Genomic DNA, 22,500 nt, shown 5'->3' on the forward strand with positions numbered 1-22,500 from the left:
AGATCTACTTTGGACTGGACTCTCACACTATTATGTTAGATCCACTATGGACTGGACTCTCACTATTATGTTAGATCCACTATGGACTGGACTCTCACTATTATGTTAGATCCACTATGGACTGGACTCACACTATTATGTTAGATCCACTATGGACTGGACTTTCACACTACAATGTTCGATCCACTATGGACTGGACTCTCACACTATAATGTTAGATCCACTATGGACTGGACTCTCACACTATTATGTTAGATCCACTATGGACTGGACTCTTACACTATTATGTTAGATCCACTATGGACTGGACTCTCACACTATTATGTTAGATCCACTATAGACTGGACTCTCACTATTATGTTAGATCCACTATGGACTGGACTCTCACACTATTATGTTAGATCCACTATGGACTGGACTCTCACACTATTATGTTAGATCCACTATGGACTGGACTCTCACACTATTATGTTAGATCCACTATGGACTGGACTCTCACTATTATGTTAGATCCACTATGGACTGGACTCTCACGATTATGTTAGATCCACTATGGACTGGACTCTCACTATGTTGGATCCACTATGGACTGGACTCTCACACTATTATGTTGGATCCACTATGGACTGGACTCTCACACTATTATGTTAGATCTACTTTGGACTGGACTCTCACACTATTATGTTAGATCCACTATGGACTGGACTCTCACTATTATGTTAGATCCACTATGGACTGGACTCTCACTATTATGTTAGATCCACTATGGACTGGACTCACACTATTATGTTAGATCCACTATGGACTGGACTTTCACACTACAATGTTCGATCCACTATGGACTGGACTCTCACACTATAATGTTAGATCCACTATGGACTGGACTCTCACACTATTATGTTAGATCCACTATGGACTGGACTCTTACACTATTATGTTAGATCCACTATGGACTGGACTCTCACACTATTATGTTAGATCCACTATAGACTGGACTCTCACTATTATGTTAGATCCACTATGGACTGGACTCTCACACTATTATGTTAGATCCACTATGGACTGGACTCTCACACTATTATGTTAGATCCACTATGGACTGGACTCTCACACTATTATGTTAGATCCACTATGGACTGGACTCTCACTATTATGTTAGATCCACTATGGACTGGACTCTCACGATTATGTTAGATCCACTATGGACTGGACTCTCACTATGTTGGATCCACTATGGACTGGACTCTCACACTATTATGTTGGATCCACTATGGACTGGACTCTCACACTATTATGTTAGATCTACTTTGGACTGGACTCTCACACTATTATGTTAGATCCACTATGGACTGGACTCTCACTATTATGTTAGATCCACTATGGACTGGACTCTCACTATTATGTTAGATCCACTATGGACTGGACTCACACTATTATGTTAGATCCACTATGGACTGGACTTTCACACTACAATGTTCGATCCACTATGGACTGGACTCTCACACTATAATGTTAGATCCACTATGGACTGGACTCTCACACTATTATGTTAGATCCACTATGGACTGGACTCTTACACTATTATGTTAGATCCACTATGGACTGGACTCTCACACTATTATGTTAGATCCACTATAGACTGGACTCTCACTATTATGTTAGATCCACTATGGACTGGACTCTCACACTATTATGTTAGATCCACTATGGACTGGACTCTCACACTATTATGTTAGATCCACTATGGACTGGACTCTCACACTATTATGTTAGATCCACTATGGACTGGACTCTCACTATTATGTTAGATCCACTATGGACTGGACTCTCACGATTATGTTAGATCCACTATGGACTGGACTCTCACTATGTTGGATCCACTATGGACTGGACTCTCACACTATTATGTTAGATCCACTTTGGACTGGACTCTCACACTATTATGTTAGATCCACTATGGACTGGACTCTCACACTATTATGTTAGATCCACTATGTACTGGACTCTCACACTATTATGTTGGATCCACTATGGACTGGACTTTCACACTATTATGTTAGATCCACTATGGACTGGACTTTCACACTATTATGTTAGCTCCACTATGGACTGGACTCTCACACTATTATGTTAGATCCACTTTGGACTGGACTCTCACACTATTATGTTGGATCCACTATGGACTGGACTCTCACTATTATGTTAAATCCACTATGGACTAGACTCTCACTATTATGTTAGATCCACTATGGACTGGACTTTCACACTATTATGTTAGATCCACTTTGGACTGGACTCTCACACTATTATGTTAGATCCACTATGGACTGGACTCTCACACTATTATGTTAGATCCACTATGGACTGGACTCTCACATTATTATGTTAGATCCACTATGGACTGGACTCTCACACTATTATGTTAGATCCACTATGGACTGGACTTTCACACTATTATGTTAGATCCACTATGGACTGGACTTTCACACTATTATGTTGGATCCACTATGGACTGGACTCTCACACTATTATGTTAGATCCACTTTGGACTGGACTCTCACAGTATTATGTTAGATCCACTATGGACTGGACTCTCACTAGTATGTTAGATCAACTATGGACTGGACTCTCACTATTATGTTAGATCCACTATGGACTGGACTCTCACTATTATGTTAGATCCACTATGGACTGGACTCTCACTATTATGTTAGATCCACTTTGGACTGGACTCTCACACTATAATGTTAGATCCACTATGGACTGGACTCTCACACTATAATGTTAGATCCACTATGGACTGGACTCTCACACTATTATGTTAGATCCACTATGGACTGGACTCACACTATTATTTTAGATCCACTATAGACTGGACTCTCACTATTATGTTAGATCCACTATGGACTGGACTCTCACACTATTATGTTAGATCCACTATGGACTGGACTCTCACACTATTATGTTAGATCCACTATGGACTGGACTCTCACACTATTATGTTAGATCCACTATGGACTGGACTCTCACTATTATGTTAGATCCACTATGGACTGGACTCTCACGAGTATGTTAGATCCACTATGGACTGGACTCTCACACTATTATGTTAGATCCACTATGGACTGGACTTTCGCACTATTATGTTAGATCCACTTTGGACTGGACTCTCACACTATTATGTTAGATCCACTATGGACTGGACTCTCACTATTATGTTAGATCCACTATGGACTGGACTCTCACACTATTATGTTGGATCCACTATGGACTGGACTCTCACACTATTATGTTAGATCCACTATAGACTAGACTCTCACTATTATGTTGGATCCACTATGGACTGGACTCTCACACTATTATGTTAGATCCACTATGGACTGGACTCTCACACTATTATGTTAGATCCACTATGGACTGGACTCTCACACTATTATGTTAGATCCACTATGGACTGGACTCTCACACTATTATGTTAGATCCACTATGGACTGGACACTCACACTATTATGTTAGATCCACTATGGACTGGACTCTCACTATTATGTTAGATCCACTATGGACTGGACTCTCACAATATTATACAAACCCTGTTTCCATATGAGTTGGGAAATTGTGTTCGATGTAAATATAAACAGAATACAATGATTTGCAAATCCTTTTCAACCCATATTCAGTTGAATATGCTACAAAGACAACATATTTGATGTTCAAACTCATAAACTTAATTTTTTGTGTGCTAATAATAATTAACTCAGGATTTCATGGCTGCAACATGTGCCAAAGTAGTTGGGAAAGGGCATGTTCACCACTGTGTTACATCACCTTTCCTTTTAACAACACTCAATAAACGTTTGGGAACTGAGGAAACTAGTTGTTGAAGCTTTGAAAGTGGAATTCTTTCCCATTCTTGTTTTGTGTAGAGCTTCCGTCCTTCAACAGTCCGGGGTCTCCGCTGTCCTATTTTAAGCTTCATAATGCGCCACACATTTTTCATGGGAGACACGTCTGGACTGCAGGCGGGCCAGGAAAGTACTCGCACTCTTTTACTACGAAGCCACGCTGTTGTAACACGTGCTGACTGTGGCTTGGCATTGTCTTGCTGAAATAAGCAGGGGCGTCCATGAAAAAGACGGCGCTTAGATGGCAGCATATGTTGTTCCAAAACCTGTATGTACCTTTCAGCATTAATGGTGCCTTCACAGATGTGTAAGTTACCCATGCCTTGGGCACTAATGCACCCCCATACCATCACACATGCTGGCTTTTCAACTTTGCGTCGATAACAGTCTGGATGGTTCACTTCCCCCTGTTTTGTCCGATCAGCCGTTTTACTGCCGCGTTAAAGAGACCGTTTGGAAACAAGGTATGTGGATGAACATTTATAAAATATTTCTGTGTAAATAACTCATTTCACAACGTATACATCTACGGCTTATAGTCTGGTGCGGCTAATATATGGAACATATTTAGTTCTTCTAATATTTAGGGGTGTGGCTTAAAAAACGGCACGCTCTTTAGTCAAGAAAAATATGGTATGTGATGAAATTTGCAAAACAAAACCAAGCAAAAAAGCAAATAAAGCTCTCTAATGTATTCCCCAAAGCTGTATTATACAGTTTTTATATCATCAAAATAAACCAAACCATAGCTAATAACCAACGAAGCGATGACCATTGGAGAGCTAGTAGGTCCATGACAATTACTTCTGTTCTGTATGTGGAACGCTCAACCTGACCACCTGAGGGCACCACCGACTGTGAATGCTTTTAAAAAAGGCTTAAAAACCCTTCTTTTTAAAAAAGCCTTTTTTTAGATATATGTGTGCTAGTTCTAGCTAATAGGCTGTTCAGTTTTTTTTTGTTTTTTTTACTATTTATTTAACTTGTTGGAGGCAGCTATTTGTGGTTCTAGTGTTGTTGTTTTTTAAACGCCCTGTGGCCCTTTCAGGTTGTTTGTTCAATGTAAAGTGCTTTTACAAATAAAATATATTATTCGTATTATTATTATTATTATTATCAGCCGTTTTACTGCCGTGTTACAGACACCGTTCGAAAACATTTGAGTATGTAGATAAACATTCACAAAATATTTCTATGTAAATAACTCATTTCACAACGTATACATTTGCGACTTATAGTCTAGTGTGGCTAACATAGGGAAAATATTATGTTCTTCTAAAATTTAAGGGGTGCGGCTTATATACTGGTGCGCTCAACAGTCCGGAAAATTTGGTATGCCATGAGTTTTGCCAACTTCGCAAAACAAAACCAAGCAAAAAAGCAATCAAAGCTCTCTATTTTTTTCCCATGAGCTGTATTATACAGTTTTTCATATCATCAAAATAAACCAAACCATAGCTAATAGCCAACGAAGCGATGACCATTGGAGACCTAATGGGTCCATGACAATTACTTCTGTTCTGTATGTGGAACGCTCAACCTGACCACCTGAGGGCACCACAGACTGTGAATGCTTTTAAAAAAGGCTTAAAAACCCTTCTTTTTAAAAAAAGCCTTTTTTTAGATATATGTGTGCTAGTTCTAGCTAATAGGCAGTTCAGTTCTTTGTTTTTTTACTATTTATTTAACTTGTTGGGGCAGCTATTTGTGGTTCTAGTGTTGTTGTTTTTTAAACGCCCTGTGGCCCTTTGAGGTTGTTTGTTCAATGTAAAGTGCTTTTACAAATATAATATATTATTTGTATTATTATTATTATTATTATTATCAGCCGTTTTACTGCCGTGTTACGGACACCGTTCGAAAACATTTGAGTATGTAGATAAACATTTACAAAATACTTCTATGTAAATAACTCATTTCACAACGTATACATTTACGACTTATAGTCTAGTGTGGCTAACATATGGAAAATATTATGTTCTTCTAAAATTTAGGGGGTGCGGCTTATATACCGGTGCGCTCTACAGTCCGGAAAATTTGGTATGCCATGAGTTTTGCCAGCTTTGCAAAACAAAACCAAGCAAAAAAGCAATCAAAGCTCTCTATTTTTTTCCCATGAGCTGTAATATACAGTTTTTCATATCATCAAAATAAACCAAACCATAGCTAATAGCCAACGAAGCGATGACCATTGGAGACCTAATGGGTCCATGACAATTACTTCTGTTCTGTATGTGGAACGCTCAACCTGACCACCTGAGGGCACCACAGACTGTGAATGCTTTTAAAAAAGGCTTAAAAACCCTTCTTTTTGGAATAGCCTTTTTTTAGATATATGTGTGCTAGTTCTAGCTAATAGGCTGTTCCGTTTTGTTTTTTTTAACTATTTATTCAACTTGTTGGGGGCAGCTATTTGTGGTTCTAGTGTTGTTTTTTAAACGCCCTGTGGCACTTTGAGGTTGTTTGTTCAATGTAAAGTGCTTTTACAAATAAAATATATTATTTGTATTATTATTATTATTATTATTATCAGCCGTTTTACTGCCGTGTTACAGACACCGTTCGAAAACATTTGAGTATGTAGATAAACATTTACAAAATACTTCTATGTAAATAACTCATTTCACAACGTATACATTTGCGACTTAGTGTGGCTAACATATGGAAAATAGTATGTTCTTCTAAAATTTAGGGGGTGCGGCTTACAGTCTACAGTCCGGAAAATATGGTATGCCATGAGTTTTGCCAGCCTTGCAAAACAAAACCAAGCAAAAAAGCACTCAAAGCTCTCTATTTTTTTTCCCATGAGCTGTATTATACAGTTTTTCATATCATTAAAATAAACCAAACAATAGCTAATAGAAGACGGAAGTGATGACAATTGGCGAGCTAGCTAATTGGTCAATGACGGTGACTTCTGTTTTGTCTGATCAGCCGTTTAACTGCCGCATTACAAACATTGATCGGAAACAATTAAGGTATGTAAATAAACATTTACCAAATATTTCTGTGTCAATAACTATATATCTGCATGTTATAATCTGGTATTGCTAATATATGGAAAATATTATATATATATATATAGGGGGTGCGGCTTATAGTCCGGAAAATATGATATGTGATGAAATTTGCCAGTTTTGCAAAACAAAACCAAGCAAAAAAGCAATCAAAAGCTCTCTAATTTTTCCCCTGAGCTGTATTATACACTTTTTCATGCAATCAAAATAGCTGAGTGATGACCTCATCGCTGTTCCATCCAGCACATTCCAGCAGTCCAAATTGTTCTATACTTCTCATTTTCTTTCATAAGGCCATCTTATCCCGCTACTGGTCTTTAATTAAAAAAAAAAAAAAAAGTTTTTAGGAAGTCATGCCTGAGCAGAATGGCAGACCTTTCCCACTGGCTGCATGGCTTAGCGGTTCCAGAACTATCCTTTTACATGCATTGTAAGAGCGGGAAACATAAGACACTGAGAAACAGGCCGAGTGAGGGCCACAGGGGGCCGATAAGGAACATTAGAAATTGTATGTTACCTTGATAGACGCTGACCAGAACCCAAACCAGGAAGGTCTTGAAGGACAGCGAACGTCCCTGAGGACAGAAAGGTGCTCCGTGAAGAGGCGCCGTGGTCTCCATAAAAACATCAAAGTACCTTGGTTAGGTCCTTGTACAGTTCTGGGTAGAGGAGCGCCATCTCGGGCTTGACATCCTGGTCCAGGACCAAGGAGAAGACGGGGAACATGGTGTAGATGGTGGCGTAGCTGCAGGGAGAGAAGCCAACAGTCCTTTCTCCTGCGGGCGTGGGTAAGAATGCAGGGGACGATACCTACCCGACCATGAGGAACCCCTGGTACAAGGGCACAGAGGCAAAGTAGAAAATGGAGGAGAAGACCGCCTGAGGGAAGGAAACGGGCGTGTCAGTGGGAGTCCTTGCACATACAGTGGGGCAAAAAAGTATTTAGTCAGTCAGCGATTGTGCAAGTTCTCGCACTTAAAATGATGACAGAGGTCTGTAATTTTCATCATAGGTACACTTCAACTGTGAGAGACAGAATGTGAAAAAAAAAATCCAGGAATTCACATTGTAAGAATTTTAAAGAATTAGTTTGTAAATGATGGTGGAAAACAAGGAAGATCTCTGGCTCTCACAGACCTGTAACTTCTTCTTTAAGAGGCTCTTCTGTCCTCCACTCGTTACCTGTATTAATGGCACTTGTTTGAACTCGTATAAAAGACACCTGTCCACAGCCTCAAACAGTCAAACTCCAAACTCCACTATGGCCAAGACCAAAGAGCTGTCGAAGGACACCAGGAAAAGAATTGTAGACCTGCACCAGACTGGGAAAAGTGAATCTACAATAGGCAAGCAGCTTGGAGTGAAAAAAATCAACTATGGGAGCAATTATCAGAAAATGGAAGACATACAAGACCACTGATAATCTCCCTCGATCTGGGGCTCCACGCAAGATCTCATCCCGTGGCGTCAAAATGATCATGAGAACTGTGAGCGAAAATCCCAGAACCACACGGGGGGACCTGGTGCATGACCTGGGACCAAAGTTACAAAGGTTACCATCAGTAAACACACTACGCCGACAGGGAATCAAATCCTGCAGTGCCAGACGTGTCCCCCTGCTTAAGCCAGTGCATGTTCAGGCCCGTCTGGAGTTTGCCAGAGAGCACATGGATGATACAGAAGAGGATTGGGAGAACGTCATGTGGTGAGATGAAACCAAAATAGAACTTTTTGGTATAAAGTCAACTTGTCGTGTTTGGAGGAAGAAGAATACTGAGTTGCATCCCAAGAACACCATACCTACTGTGAAACATGGGGGTGGAAACATCTTGCTTTGGGGCAGTTTTTCTGCTAAAGGGACAGGACGATTGATTTGTGTTAAGGAAAGAATGAATGGGGCCATGTATCGTGAGATTTTGAGCCAAAACCTCCTTCCATCAGTGAGAGCTTTGAATGGTTGACCAAATACTTATTTTCCACCATCATTTACAAATAAATTCTTTAAAATTCCTACAATGTGAATTCCTGGATTTTTTTTTCAAATTCTGTCTCTCACAGTTGAAGTGTACCTATGATGAAAATTACAGACCTCTGTCATCATTTTAAGTGGGAGAACTTGCACAATCGCTGGCTGACTAAATACTTTTATGAGCTCTATTGAGGTTTACCTGCATGGCGGAGATGATCATCCCTCGGTGCATGACGAACTGGCCCAGGGCCGCCGAGCGCTTGTAGCTGTTCCTGCCGTGCACCATAAGGAGTCGCCCGATGTGCTTGAACTGCGTGATGGAGAAGTCGGCGGCCAGCGACGCCTGCTTGCCTTCCTTTTGGGGAAACGACCAGATCAGAACGCTGAAAAAAAAAAACACAGCCGCGGTTCACCTGGTTACCTTTCCTTCTATCCCGATACCGCAATCTGCAGCCTGGATCATGCTCACGTCGTTCCCGCCGTCACCTGCAGACAACACAAGGAAGTATTCAAGCGTCAACTCACACCTCTAGCGGTACCGCCCATATTTAAGAGTGTTACTTTTTCCAACAACCACAAAGGACGTCATCAAAAACACTCTGCAAATAACGGACACTTAAAAAAAAAAGCCTATTCTAAAGCGGCAACTTTCATCACTTTGGCAAACGCACTTTATTTACCAAGCAGATCGCTACTCAAACAGTGTGGTCGTCCTCCTATTGCAGGCCTGGACAATTATTTTGACTTGGGGGCCACATTTAGAGAAAAAATGTGTCTAAGGGCCGGTATATCTACAAACCCTGTTTACATATGAGTTGGTAAATTGTATTAGATGCAAACATAAATGGAATACAATGATTTGCAAATCATTTTCAACCCATATTCAGTTGTATATGCTACAAAGACAACAGATTTGATGTTCAAACTGATAAACTTATTTTTTTTTGCAAATAATCATTAACTCTAGAATTTGATGCCAGCAACAGGTGACAAAGAAGTTGGGAAAGGTGGCAATAAATACTTATAAAGTTGAGGAATGCTCATCAAACACTTATTCGGAACATCCCACAGGTGTGCAGGCTGATTGGGAACAGGTGGGTGCCATGATTGAGTATAAAAACAGCTTCCATGAAATGCTAAGTAATTCACAAGAAAAGATGGGGCGAGGTACACCCCTTTGTCCACAACTGCGTGAGCAAATAGTCAAACAGTTTAAGAACAACCTTTCTCAAAGTGCAATTGCAAGAAATTTAGGGATTTCAACATCTACGCTCCATAATATCATCAAAAGGTTCAGAGAATCTGGAGAAATCCCTCCACGGTCCTTCAATGTTGGCCAGAAACCAACATTGAATGACCGTGACCTTCCATCCCTCAGACGGCACTGTATCAAAAACCGACATCAATCTCTAAAGGATATCACCACATGGGCTCAAGAACACTTCAGAAAACCACTGTCACTAAATACAGTTCGTCGCTGTATAGCTCGGTTTGTAGAGTGGCCGTTCCAGCAACTTGAGGGTTGATGGTTCGATTCCCGCTTCCGCCTTCCTAGTCACTGCCGTTGTGTCCTTGGGCAAGACACTTTACCCACCTGCTTCCAGTGCCACCCACACTGGTTTAAATGTAACTTAGATATTGGGTTTCACTATGTAAAAGTGCTTTGAGTCACTTGAGAAAAGCGCTATATAAATACAATTCACTTCACTTCACATCTGTAAGTGCAAGTTAAAGCTCTAATTTATAATAAATTTAATACGATCATATTATAAATATATACATTATATAAATGTATATATACATACATAGGTATTTATATGTATATAAATGGGTTGTACTTGTATAGCGCTTTTCTACCTTCAAGGTACTCAAAGCGCTTTGACACTACTTCCACATTTACCCATTCACACACACATTCACACACTGATGGAGGGAGCTGCCATGCAATGCGCCGACCAGCAACCATCAGGAGCAAGGGTGAAGTGTCTTGCTCAGGACACAACGGACGTGACGAGGTTGGTTCTAGGTGGGATTTGAACCAATGACCCTCGGGTTGCGCACGGCCACTCTCCCACTGCGCCAAGCCGCCCCCATATACACATAATACATAAATAAGTGAAGTGAAGTGAATTATATTTATATAGCGCTTTTCTCAAGTGACTCAAAGCGGTTTACATAGTGAAACCCAATATCTAAGTTACATTTAAACCAGTGTGGGTGGCACTGGGAGCAGGTGGGTAAAGTGTCTTGCCCAAGGACACAACGGCAGTAACTAGGATAGCACAAGCGGGAATCGAACCTGCAACCCTCAAGTTGCTGGTACGGCCACTCTACCAACCGAGCTATGCCGCCTGCACACACATTCATATATATACATATATACATACAACCATAAATATATATACATATATCCATAGATATACATACATATGTCACAGGAAGCAGAAAATTCAAAGCTTCCTGTGCAAGTATTGGTGTGTAGCTGCTCTATACGAGTCCAACAATCAAATACAGAAAGCTGAAAATGAGTATAATAAGTTCCTTTTGAGTAAATGGCCAACTGGCAGGAATCTACAGTACACCTAAACTGAACACCCTCCATGCACCCTAAAATTGAGTATCATATCTCCCGGTCTTGACTAGACAAAGGCACTGACTATTTTCACGAAAGATTATGTTACAGCAAGAAAAAAAAGCGAGGGCATATTTCCCAGGGCCCACCTATGGCACAGGTCCTGTTGGCAGTGTGCTGCTGGAGGAGCGTGACGATCTGGGCCTTCTGGGTGGGCGAGCAGCGGCAGCACACCACGGCCGGACACTGGCACGCCAGCTCCACCAACTCGTGCTCGTAGTAGCGCAAGCACACCTGCCACGGGCCGGAGTCTACCGTTAGTCGCTTTGTTTAGCTCACGCCGCGGACCAGTACCTCCAGGGAGTCTCCGGAGATGACCAGCGCGCAGTCGTGCTTCCTCCGGAAGGCGTTGAGCTCCAGGTGGGCCTCTCCTCTGCTCGTCACCTGCGTTGAGAGCAGAGACGTTATCCCCGTCAACAAATCTCCTACTGGATTATAGAACTGGAACTGTTTCATAGCAAGTCACAAAAGTAAACAGTTTAGAAAGCGTAACATTTTGTTAGAAGAAAAAGCAATGTATCGATCCAATCACTTTAGTATTGTTTATACACTAAAACCATACTAGGTATCGATAGTATCGACACTTGGATGGATCACACCTACTTTACGATATTGCTGTGTCTTGTGTCGTGTGTGTAGCATGCTTAGCATCCTCTAGTCCTCCGGTGATAATGTTACGTAGAAGAAACTTAGGCTATGTTTACACAGCAGGGTAATTCCGACTTTTTTTTAACGCACATGTGACATGCATCTGATCTATTCATATCAATGTGAACGGTAAAATTCAGATTTTTTTTTTGCCAATATATGACATGTATCGGATTTTTCCACATCAATGTGAACAGTACAATTTTGATTTGTCTTGCCAATATATGAAATGTATCGGATTTAGTCATATTAATGTGAACAGTACAACTCCGATTTGTTTGCTGATATATGACATGTATCGGATTTATTCATATCAATGTGAACAGCACGATTCAGATTTATTGCCTATATGTGACAGTATCGGATTTTTTTTTTACATCAATGTGAGTACAATTTCGAATTTTTTGCCGATATGTGACATGTGCCGGATCTATTCATATCAATGTGAACAGTGCAATCCCGATATTTTTGCCGATACATAACATGTCTCATATTTTATCATATCAATGTGAACAGCACAATTGTGATTTTTTTGCCCAAATAAGACATGTATCGGATTTTTCTACATCAATGTGAACAGTACAATTTTGATATTTTGCCCATATGTGACATGTGTCAGATCTATTAATGTCAATGTGAACAGTACAATTACGATATTTTTGCTGATATATGACATGTATCTGATTTTTTCATATCAATATAAGCAAAACAATTTTGATGGTTTTTACCGATATATGACCTGTATCGGATTTTTTCATATTAATGTGAACAGTACAATTACAATATATTTGCCCATATATGACTTGTATCAGATTTTTTCATATCAATGTGAACAGTACAAATCAGATTTTTTTGCCCATATGTGACAAATATCGGATTATTGGTGTCAATGTAAACAGAACAATTCCACTATTTTTGCCGATATATGACATGTATATGATTTTTTTCATATCAATATAAGCAGAACAATTCCGATGGTTTTTGCCGATATATGACATGTATCGGACTTTTTTCATATCAATGTGAACAGTACAATTCCGTAATTTTTGCCCATATGTGACATGAGTCAGATCTATTCATGTCAATGTGAACAGTACAATACCGATATTTTTGCCGCTATTCATGTCAATGTGAACAGTACAATTCCGACATTTTTGCAGATATATGACATGTGTCGGATTTTTTTCATATCAATATAAGCAGAACAATTCCGATTGTTTTTGCCGATATGTGACATGTGTCGGATCTATTCATGTCAGTGTGAACAGTACAATTCCGATTTTTTTTTTCCGATATATGATGTTTTGGATTTATTCATATCAATGTGGACAGTACAATTCCGATTTTTTCCCCCCACATGTGACATGTATCAAATTTTTTTACGTCGACGTGAACAGAACAATTCCAATTTTTTTGCCCATATATGACATGTATCAGATCTATTCATGTCAATGTGAACAGTACAATTCCGATATTTTTGCCGCCATTCATGTCAATGTGAACGGTACAATTCCGATATTTTTTTGCCGATATATAACATTATCGGATTTATTCATATCAATGTGGACAATACAATTCCGATTTTTTTCACCCACATGTGACATGTGACAAGAACAAGAAAGTTTGATCACATTACGCCTGTACTGGCTCACCTGCACTGGCTTCCTGTGCACTTAAGATGTGACTTTAAGGTTTTACTACTTACGTATAAAATACTACACGGTCTAGCTCCATCCTATCTTGCCGATTGTATTGTACCATATGTCCCAGCAAGAAATCTGCGTTCAAAGGACTCCGGCTTGTTAGTGATTCCCAAAGCCCAAAAAACGTCTGCGGGCTATAGAGCGTTTTCCGTTCGGGCTCCAGTACTCTGGAATGCCCTCCCGGTAACAGTTCGAGATGCCACCTCAGTAGAAGCATTTAAGTCTCACCTTAAAACTCATTTGTATACTGTAGCCTTTAAATAGACTCCCTTTTTAGACCAGTTGATCTGCTGTTTCTTTTCTTTTTCTTCTATGTCCCACTCTCCCCTGTGGAGGGGGTCCGGTCCGATCCGGTGGCCATGTACTGCTTGCCTGTGTATCGGCTGGGGACATCTCTGCGCTGCTGATCCGCCTCGACATCTCTGCGCTGCTGATCCGCCTCCGCTTGGGATGGTTTCCTGCTGGCTCCGCTGTGAACGGGACTCTCGCTGCTGAGTTGGACCCGCTTTGGACTGGACTCTCGCGACTATGTTGGATCCATTGTGGATTGAACTTTCACAGTATCATGTTAGACCCGCTCGACATCCATTGCTTTCCTCCTCTCTAAGGTTCTCATAATCATTATTGTCACAGACGTCCCACTGGATCATTATTGTCACCGATGTCCCACTGGGTGTGAGTTTTCCTTGCCCTTATGTGGGCCTACCGAGGATGTCGTGGTGGTTTGTGCAGCCCTTTGAGACACTAGTGATTTAGGGCTATATAAGTAAACATTGATTGATTGATTGATTGATGTATCTAATTTTTTTATGTCGACGTGAACAGAACAATTCCAATTTTTTTGCCCATATATGACATGTATCCGATCTATTCAAACAGTACAATCCCGATATTTTTGCTGCTATTCATGTCAATGTGAACAGTACAATTCCGATATTTTTGCCGCTATTAATGTCAATGTGAACAGTACAATTCCAATATTTTTGCCGCTATTCATGTCAATTTGAACGGTACAATTCCGACATTTTTGCCGATATATGACATGTATCTGATTTTTTTCATATCAATGTGAACAATACAATTCCGATATTTTTGCTTATATGTGACATGTGTCGGATCTATTCATGTCAGTGTAAACAGTATAATTCCGATTTTTTTTTGCCGATATATGACATGTATCGGATTTATTCATATCAATGTGGACAGTACAATTCCGATTTTTTTCCCCCACATGTGACATGTATCAAATTTTTTTACGTCAACGTGAACAGAACAATTCCAATTTTTTTGCCCATACATAACATGTTGTGACTGTGAATGTTGTCTGTCTATCTGTGTTGGCCCTGCGATGGGGTGGCGACTTGTCCAGGGTGTTCCCCGCCTTCCGCCCGATTGTAGCTGAGATAAGCGCCAGCGCGCCCCGCGACCCCAAAAGGGAATAAGCGGTAGAAAATGGATGGATGGATGACATGTATCAGATCTATTCATATCAATGTGAACAGTACAATTCCGATATTTTTTCCGCTGTTCATGTAAATGTGAACGGTACAATTCCGATATTTTTGCCGCTATTCGTGTCAATTTGAACGGTACAATTCCGATATTTTTGCCGCTATTCATATCAATGTGAATGGTACAATTCCGACATTTTTGCCGATATATGACATGTATCGGATTTTTTTCATATCAATATAAGCAGAACAATTCCGATTGTTTTGCGATATATGACATGCATCAGATTTTTTTTCATATCAATGTGAACAATACAATTCCGCTATTTTTGCTTATAGGAGACATGTATCGGATCTATTTATGTCAATGTGAACAGTACAATTCCGATATTTTTGCCGATATATGACATGTATATGTTTTTTTTCGTATCAATATAAGCAGAACAATTCCGATTGTTTTTGTTGATATATGACATGTATCTGATTTTTGTCATATTAATGTGAACAGTACAATTCCGATATTTTTGCCGCTGTTCATGTCAATGTGAACGGTACAATTCCGATATTTTTGCCGCTATTCATATCAATGTGAATGGTACAATTCCGACATTTTTGCCGATATATTACATGTATCGGATTTTTTTCATATCAATATAAGCAGAACAATTCCGATTGTTTTGCGATATATGACATGCATCAGATTTTTTTTCATATCAATGTGAACAATACAATTCCGCTATTTTTGCTTATATGAGACATGTATCGGATCTATTTATGTCAATGTGAACAGTACAATTCCGATATTTTTGCCGATATATGACATGTATATGTTTTTTTTCGTATCAATATAAGCAGAACAATTCCGATTGTTTTTGTTGATATATGACATGTATCTGATTTTTGTCATATTAATGTGAACAGTACAATTCCGATATTTTTGCCGCTGTTCATGTAAATGTGAACGGTACAATTCCGATATTTTTGCCTCTATTCGAGTCAATTTGAACGGTACAATTCCGATATTTTTGCCGCTATTCATATCAATGTGAATGGTACAATTCCGACATTTTTGCCGATATATGACATGTATCTGATTTTTTTCATATCAAGGTGAACAATACAATTCCGATATTTTTGCTTATGTGCGACATGTGTCGGATCCATTTATGTCAATGTGAACAGTACTATTCCGATATTTTTGCCGATATATGACATGTATATGATTTTTTTCGTATCAATATAAGCAGAACAATTCCGATTGTTTTTGTTGATATATGACATGTATCTGATTTTTGTCATATTAATGTGAACACTACAATTCCGTTATTTTTGCCCATATGTGACATGTGTCGGATCGATTCATGTCAATGTGAAAAGTACAATTCCGATATTTTTGACGATATATGACATGTATCTGATTTTTTCCATACAATTTAATCAGAACAATTCCGATTGTTTTTGCCGATATATGGCATGTATCAGATTTTTTTCATATCGATGTGAACAGAACAATGCCGATGTTTTTGCCGATATATGACATGTATCGGATTGTTTTCACGTATCGTATGATGGCAACGTGGGAGTCAGAGCACGTACTGGTCGGAAAACATGGATGTCTTGGTGCCTGGAGACCAAATGTGAGCTTTTGGCGATGCACGTTGCCGTTTCAAGCTTATCCCCGGTCAACATCCAGATCTAAAGGACAAAAAAAATAGACGACGTATCGTTGTCATTTCTGTTGTGCGCCGTCCACCGACGTCACGTCACCCCCCCTGCACCTTGATGCCGGCGTTCCTGAGCAGCTCCAGCGTGGGCCTGACGTCTGCCTGGAGCTGGTCCTCCACACCCGTGAGACACAGGAGCTCCATCTCCCTCTCCAGGCTCTCCACCACCGCCGCCACCTTCAGGGCTCGGTCGTGGATGCTCAGCTTGGCCTGGTTGTAGCGGTTCTGCACACGGAGGGAGCAGCCATGAACTCATGTTATTGTTGATTAGAGATCCCGATAAATGCTTTAAAATGTAATATCGGAATGTATCAGTATCGGTTTCAAAAAGTAAAATTTATGACTTTTTAAATTGCCGCGGCATGGAGTGGTACACGGACTATCTTTGGCTTGTCACACATACAAGTGAATGCAAGGCACACCTGGTCAACAGCCATACAGGTCACACTGAGGGTGGCCGTATAAACAAGTTTAACACTGTGACAAATATGCGCCACACTGTCAACCCACACCAAACAAGAATGACAAAACACATTTCGGGAGAACATCCGCACCCTGACACAACAGAACAAATACCCAGAACCCCATGCAGCACTAAATCCTCCGGGACGCTACAATATACACCCACCCTGCTACTCCCTATCCCCTCCCCCCTCCTCATGCTCTCTCAGGGAGAGCATGTCCCAAATTCCAAGCTAGTGTTTTGAGGCATGTTAAAGAAAATAATGCCCTTTGCGACTTCAATAATCAATATAATATTTTTTTCCATAACTTGAGTTGACCCATTTTGGAAAACCTTGTTACATTGTTTAATGCAGTGGTTCTCAAATGGGGTTACGCGTACCCCTGGGGGTACTTGAAGGTATGCCAAGGGGTACGTGAGATTTTTAAAAAATATTCTAAAAATAGCAACAATTCAAAAATCCTTTATAAATATATTTATTGAATAATACTTCAACAAAATAGGAATGTAAGTTCATAAACTGTGAAAAGAAAGGCAACAATGCAATATTCAGTGTTGACAGCTGGATTTTTTGTGGACATGTTCCATAAATATTGATGTTAAAGATTTCTATTTTTGTGAAGAAATGTTTAGAATGAAGTTGATGAATCCAGATGGATCTCGATTACAATCCCCAAAGAGGGCACTTTAAGTTGATGATTACTTCTATGTGTAGAAATCTTTATTTATAATTGAATCACTTGTTTATTTTTCAACAAGTTTTTAGGTATTTTTAGATCTTTTTTTTCCAAATAGTTAAAAAAGACCACTACAAATGAGCAATATTTTGCACTGTTATACAATTTAATAAATCAGAAACTGATGACATAGTGCTGTATTTTACTTCTTTATCTCTTTTTTTTTAACCAAAAATGCTTTGCTCTAATTAGGGGGTACTTGAACTAAAAACATGTTCACAGGGGGTACATCACTGAAAAAAGGTTGAGAACCACTGGTTTAATGCATCCAGCGGGGGCATCACAACAAAATTAGGCATAATATTGTGTTCATTCCACGACTGTATATATCTGTATCGGTTGATATCGGAATCGGTAATTAAGAGTTGGACAATAATATCGGCAAAAAAGCCATTATCGGGCATCTCTATTGTTTATGTGGTACATGCCTGTCCATGGTAATATTTGGATGGGCCCCAGGCCCCTGTGTAGTTGAAAAGTTGGGCCCCCAGGGTCAACAAGGTTAAGAACCCCTGCTGTATAGCACTTTATACCGTGCTCAAAGGGTACAAACCTTCACCAAAACATCGACTTTTGTTGAGGTTAAAAGCTAGCATTTATAATTACCGTATTTTTCGGACTATAAGTGGCAGTTTTTTTTCATAGTTTGGCCGGGGGTGCGACTTATACTTAGGAGCGACTTATGTGTGAATTTATTAACACGTTACCGTAAAATATCAAATAATATTATTCATCTCATTCACGTACGAGACTAGACGTATAAGATTTCATGGGGTTTAGCGATTGGGAGTGACAGATAGTTTGGTAAAGGTATAGCATGTTCTATATGTTATAGTTATTTGAATGACTCTTACCGTAATATGTTAGGTTAACATAGCAGTTGGTTATTTATGCCTCATATAACGTACACTTATTCAGCCTGTTGTTCACTATTCTTTATTTATTTTAAATTGCCTTTCAAATGTATATTCTTGGTGTTGGGTTTTATCAAATACATTTCCCCCAAAAATGCGACTTATACATGTTTTTTGCCTTCTTTATTATGCATTTTCGGCAGGTGCGACTTATACTCGGGAGCGACTTATACTCAGAAAAATACAGTATTTACATTTTTCATGGATACATTTGCTTCTGGATACGAACTTTTCAATTTACGAACCTTGTTCAAGAACCGATTAAACTCGTAAATCAAGGCTCCACTGTCATACACAATCCATCTTATTTTCAGAATGAAAAGGTCATGTCAAACATCAGTATTCAAGGACAACTTTAAAACAAATGTGTATATACTGATGGTGACCTTCGATCGCTCGGCTGCCGAGAGCCTGCTGATGTACTGCATAACAGTGTGGTACGCCAGCTGCACTGAAGCAGACAAACAGGCGATTCAGAGGGTCATAAAGTCGGCACAAAAAATCATCGGCTGTCCCCTGCCCTCCCTGAAGGACTTACACAACAACAGAGCAAAAAACATTACCAAGTACAGCACACATCCTGGCTTCCACCTGTTCGACTTGCTACCATCAGGCAGGCGCTACAGGCGCATCAGAGCCAGAACAAACAGGCTCAGAGACAGCTTCTTTCCCAAAGCTGTCACCATGTTGAACTCTAACTTATAATAACAATAATTCACCCCTATACAATATAATACCCTAATACCCTACTGTGCAATACTACCCTTCCAGTGCAATACGTCCGTCACTGATTGTTATTTATTACTTCGGTACTCCTGTCTTGCTCTGTATATTGTACAATATTTGTATTTTGTACTTCTATAGTGTTTTGTATATTGTACAGAATTGCTTATTATTTTTATTGGATAGTAGTCTGTTTATTTCAATTGTTAAGTTTTTCCTTTATTACCTCTTATGTAATTTATTTCAGCCCATATTTGTTCCCACTACCGCACCTTAAGTTGGAGTCTTTAATCTCGTTATATGCAAGTATAATGACAATAAAGTTCATTCTATTCTATATCAGTGGTGGGGGTTAAACTATGGAATCCTCTTTACAATGAGTTAAAGGCCTACTGAAATGAGATGTTCTTATTTAAACGGGGATAGCAGGTCCATTCTATGTGTCATACTTGATCATTTGGCGATATCGCCATATTTTTTGCTGAAAGGATTTAGTAGAGAACATCCACGATAAAGTTTCCAAATTTTTGGTCGCTAATAAAAAAGCCTTGCCTGTACCGGAAATAGCAGACGATGTGCGCATGACGTCACGGGTTGTGGAGCTTCTCACAATTGAACATTGTTTACAATCATGGCCACCAGCAGCGAGAGTGATTCGGACCGAGAAAGTGACGATTTCCCCATTAATTTGAGCGAGGATGAAAGATTCGTGGATGAGGAAAGTGAGAGTAAAGGACTAGAAAAAAAAGACTATACAGTGGGAGCGAATCAAATTTACTAGGATAATTCTGAAAAATCCCTTATCTGCTTATAGTGTTACTAGTGTTTTAGTGAGATTATATGGTCGTACCTGTACAACCTGAAGGTCGGCCCCGCACCTTTCTTCAGCACCAGTCGACGGGTGGTGGCGATGCCCATCCCGGCCTTTCGCAAGGGACCCTCTTCGAAACACGATCTTTCGAAATGATCACTGCATAATACACTGTACTTTGTGTGTGTAGTCCAATCCAACCGTGTTTGCTTGACCGCTCTGTAAATATTCATTGTCATCTTTCGGGAATGTAAACAATGAAACACCGGCTGTGTTTGTGTTGCTAAAGGCGGCCGCAATAAACCGCTTCCCACCTACAGCTTTCTTCTTTGACGTCTCCATTATTCATTGAACAAATTGCAAAATATTCAGCAACACAGATGTTCATAATACTGTGGAAGGAAAACAAACGACTTATAGCTGGGAACGGTGCTGGAACAAAATGTCCTCTACAATGCGTGACGTCACGCGCACACGTCATCATACCGAGACGTTTCAGAGCGAAATTTAAAACTGCAATTTAGTAAACTAAAGCGGCCATATTGGCACGTGTTGCAATGTTAATATTTCATCATTGATATATAAACTATCAGACTGCGTGGTCGGTAGTAGTGGCTTTCAGTAGGCCTTTAAAAGATTGTAGAAATATATTCCAAATGAAAAAAAGAAAAAAGACAGAACAATAAGATCACATGGACAGCTGTAAGTGTTTATATTTTGCTTTATATTTATTATTTTACTTGTTTTTTGTCTGATTTTGTATCATCCCGTGAGGTGTACATTATTTTTTTTTGTCCGGTTTGTACTTCATGAAGTTTTGTACTCGTTTTTTTTTTGTTTTCATTATATTTGGATGTATTTGTTTGGTTTGTATGCTTGTGAATCTGGGCTATCCATTAAACTACTTATTATGTTGAAGGGGGGCAGGAAATGTAGTTTTTTTTTTCATCCCGTTCCTTCTGTGTAAATATGTGTTTTGTTGCTAAAGTTTAATTGTCTATTGATCAAAATGCACATCAATGAAAGAGATAAATAAAAAATTAAAAAACAATGTGCCCCTTGAGCTGCACCTTGTTATGTGGCGCCGGTACCAAAATGTACTTCCATACTTTCCAAAGTAAAGGGCACCACAAAAAAAAACGTAATTTTTTTGGATTCATTTTAAACATCACTTGAAAAAAAACTATTTACAATGTTTTATATGACATAATCTAGGGTTAGGTTGGAATAGAATAGAAGGTTTTATTGACATTATGCTTTATGCCTGCCACTCTTGGTCTGTGCTTCAAGACAAATACAATCATCAGTAAATAAAGACTAAAAACTAAACTATGGCTGAAACTACACATATACATTTTAACAATATTAAAGATACAAAACAAATTGGAGTAATTTATTACAAAATCAATTCATTTCACTTGCATTATATTGCGCTACGTGGGCGGTTTTGACTAGGCTAATATTTGGCAAGCAAAGTACAGGTCAAAAGTTTGGACGCAGCTTCTCCTCACTCAAAGCGTTTTCTTTATTTTCACGACTATTTCCATTGTAGATTGTCACATCTAAACTATGAATGAACACATGTGGAGTTATGTACTTTTGAAAATAATAACTGAAAACATGTTTTATATTCAAAATAGCCACCCTTTGGGAAGACTACGTCTCCCGGCTGGCCTGGGAACGCCTCGGGATCCCCCGGGAAGAGCTAGACGAAGTGGCTGGGGAGAGGGAAGTCTGGGTTTCCCTGCTTAGGCTGTTGCCCCCGCGACCCGACCTCGGATAAGCGGAAGATGATGGATGATCTGA

At 39.5% G+C, this 22,500-nt stretch overlaps 1 protein-coding gene across 2 annotated transcripts in view; it reads right to left on the reverse strand.

Moving 5' to 3' along the window:
- The window catches only part of atp9b (ATPase phospholipid transporting 9B), a 103,493-nt gene that overhangs the window by 7,314 nt on the left and 73,679 nt on the right, over window positions 1–22,500 (reverse strand). For both annotated transcript variants that reach the window (XM_061896984.1, XM_061896982.1), the window contains exons 19-27: window positions 17,101–17,271; window positions 16,919–17,017; window positions 11,815–11,904; window positions 11,610–11,754; window positions 9,310–9,374; window positions 9,088–9,243; window positions 7,734–7,798; window positions 7,556–7,664; window positions 7,437–7,494 (exon numbers count right to left, since the gene is read on the reverse strand). In XM_061896984.1, coding sequence (XP_061752968.1) covers window positions 7,437–7,494; window positions 7,556–7,664; window positions 7,734–7,798; window positions 9,088–9,243; window positions 9,310–9,374; window positions 11,610–11,754; window positions 11,815–11,904; window positions 16,919–17,017; window positions 17,101–17,271 — 958 coding nt within the window. The remainder of the gene's footprint in view (window positions 1–7,436; window positions 7,495–7,555; window positions 7,665–7,733; window positions 7,799–9,087; window positions 9,244–9,309; window positions 9,375–11,609; window positions 11,755–11,814; window positions 11,905–16,918; window positions 17,018–17,100; window positions 17,272–22,500) is intronic.

The sequence above is a fragment of the Nerophis ophidion genome, linkage group LG04, assembly GCF_033978795.1.
Source record: "Nerophis ophidion isolate RoL-2023_Sa linkage group LG04, RoL_Noph_v1.0, whole genome shotgun sequence".
Taxonomy (NCBI): domain Eukaryota; kingdom Metazoa; phylum Chordata; class Actinopteri; order Syngnathiformes; family Syngnathidae; genus Nerophis; species Nerophis ophidion.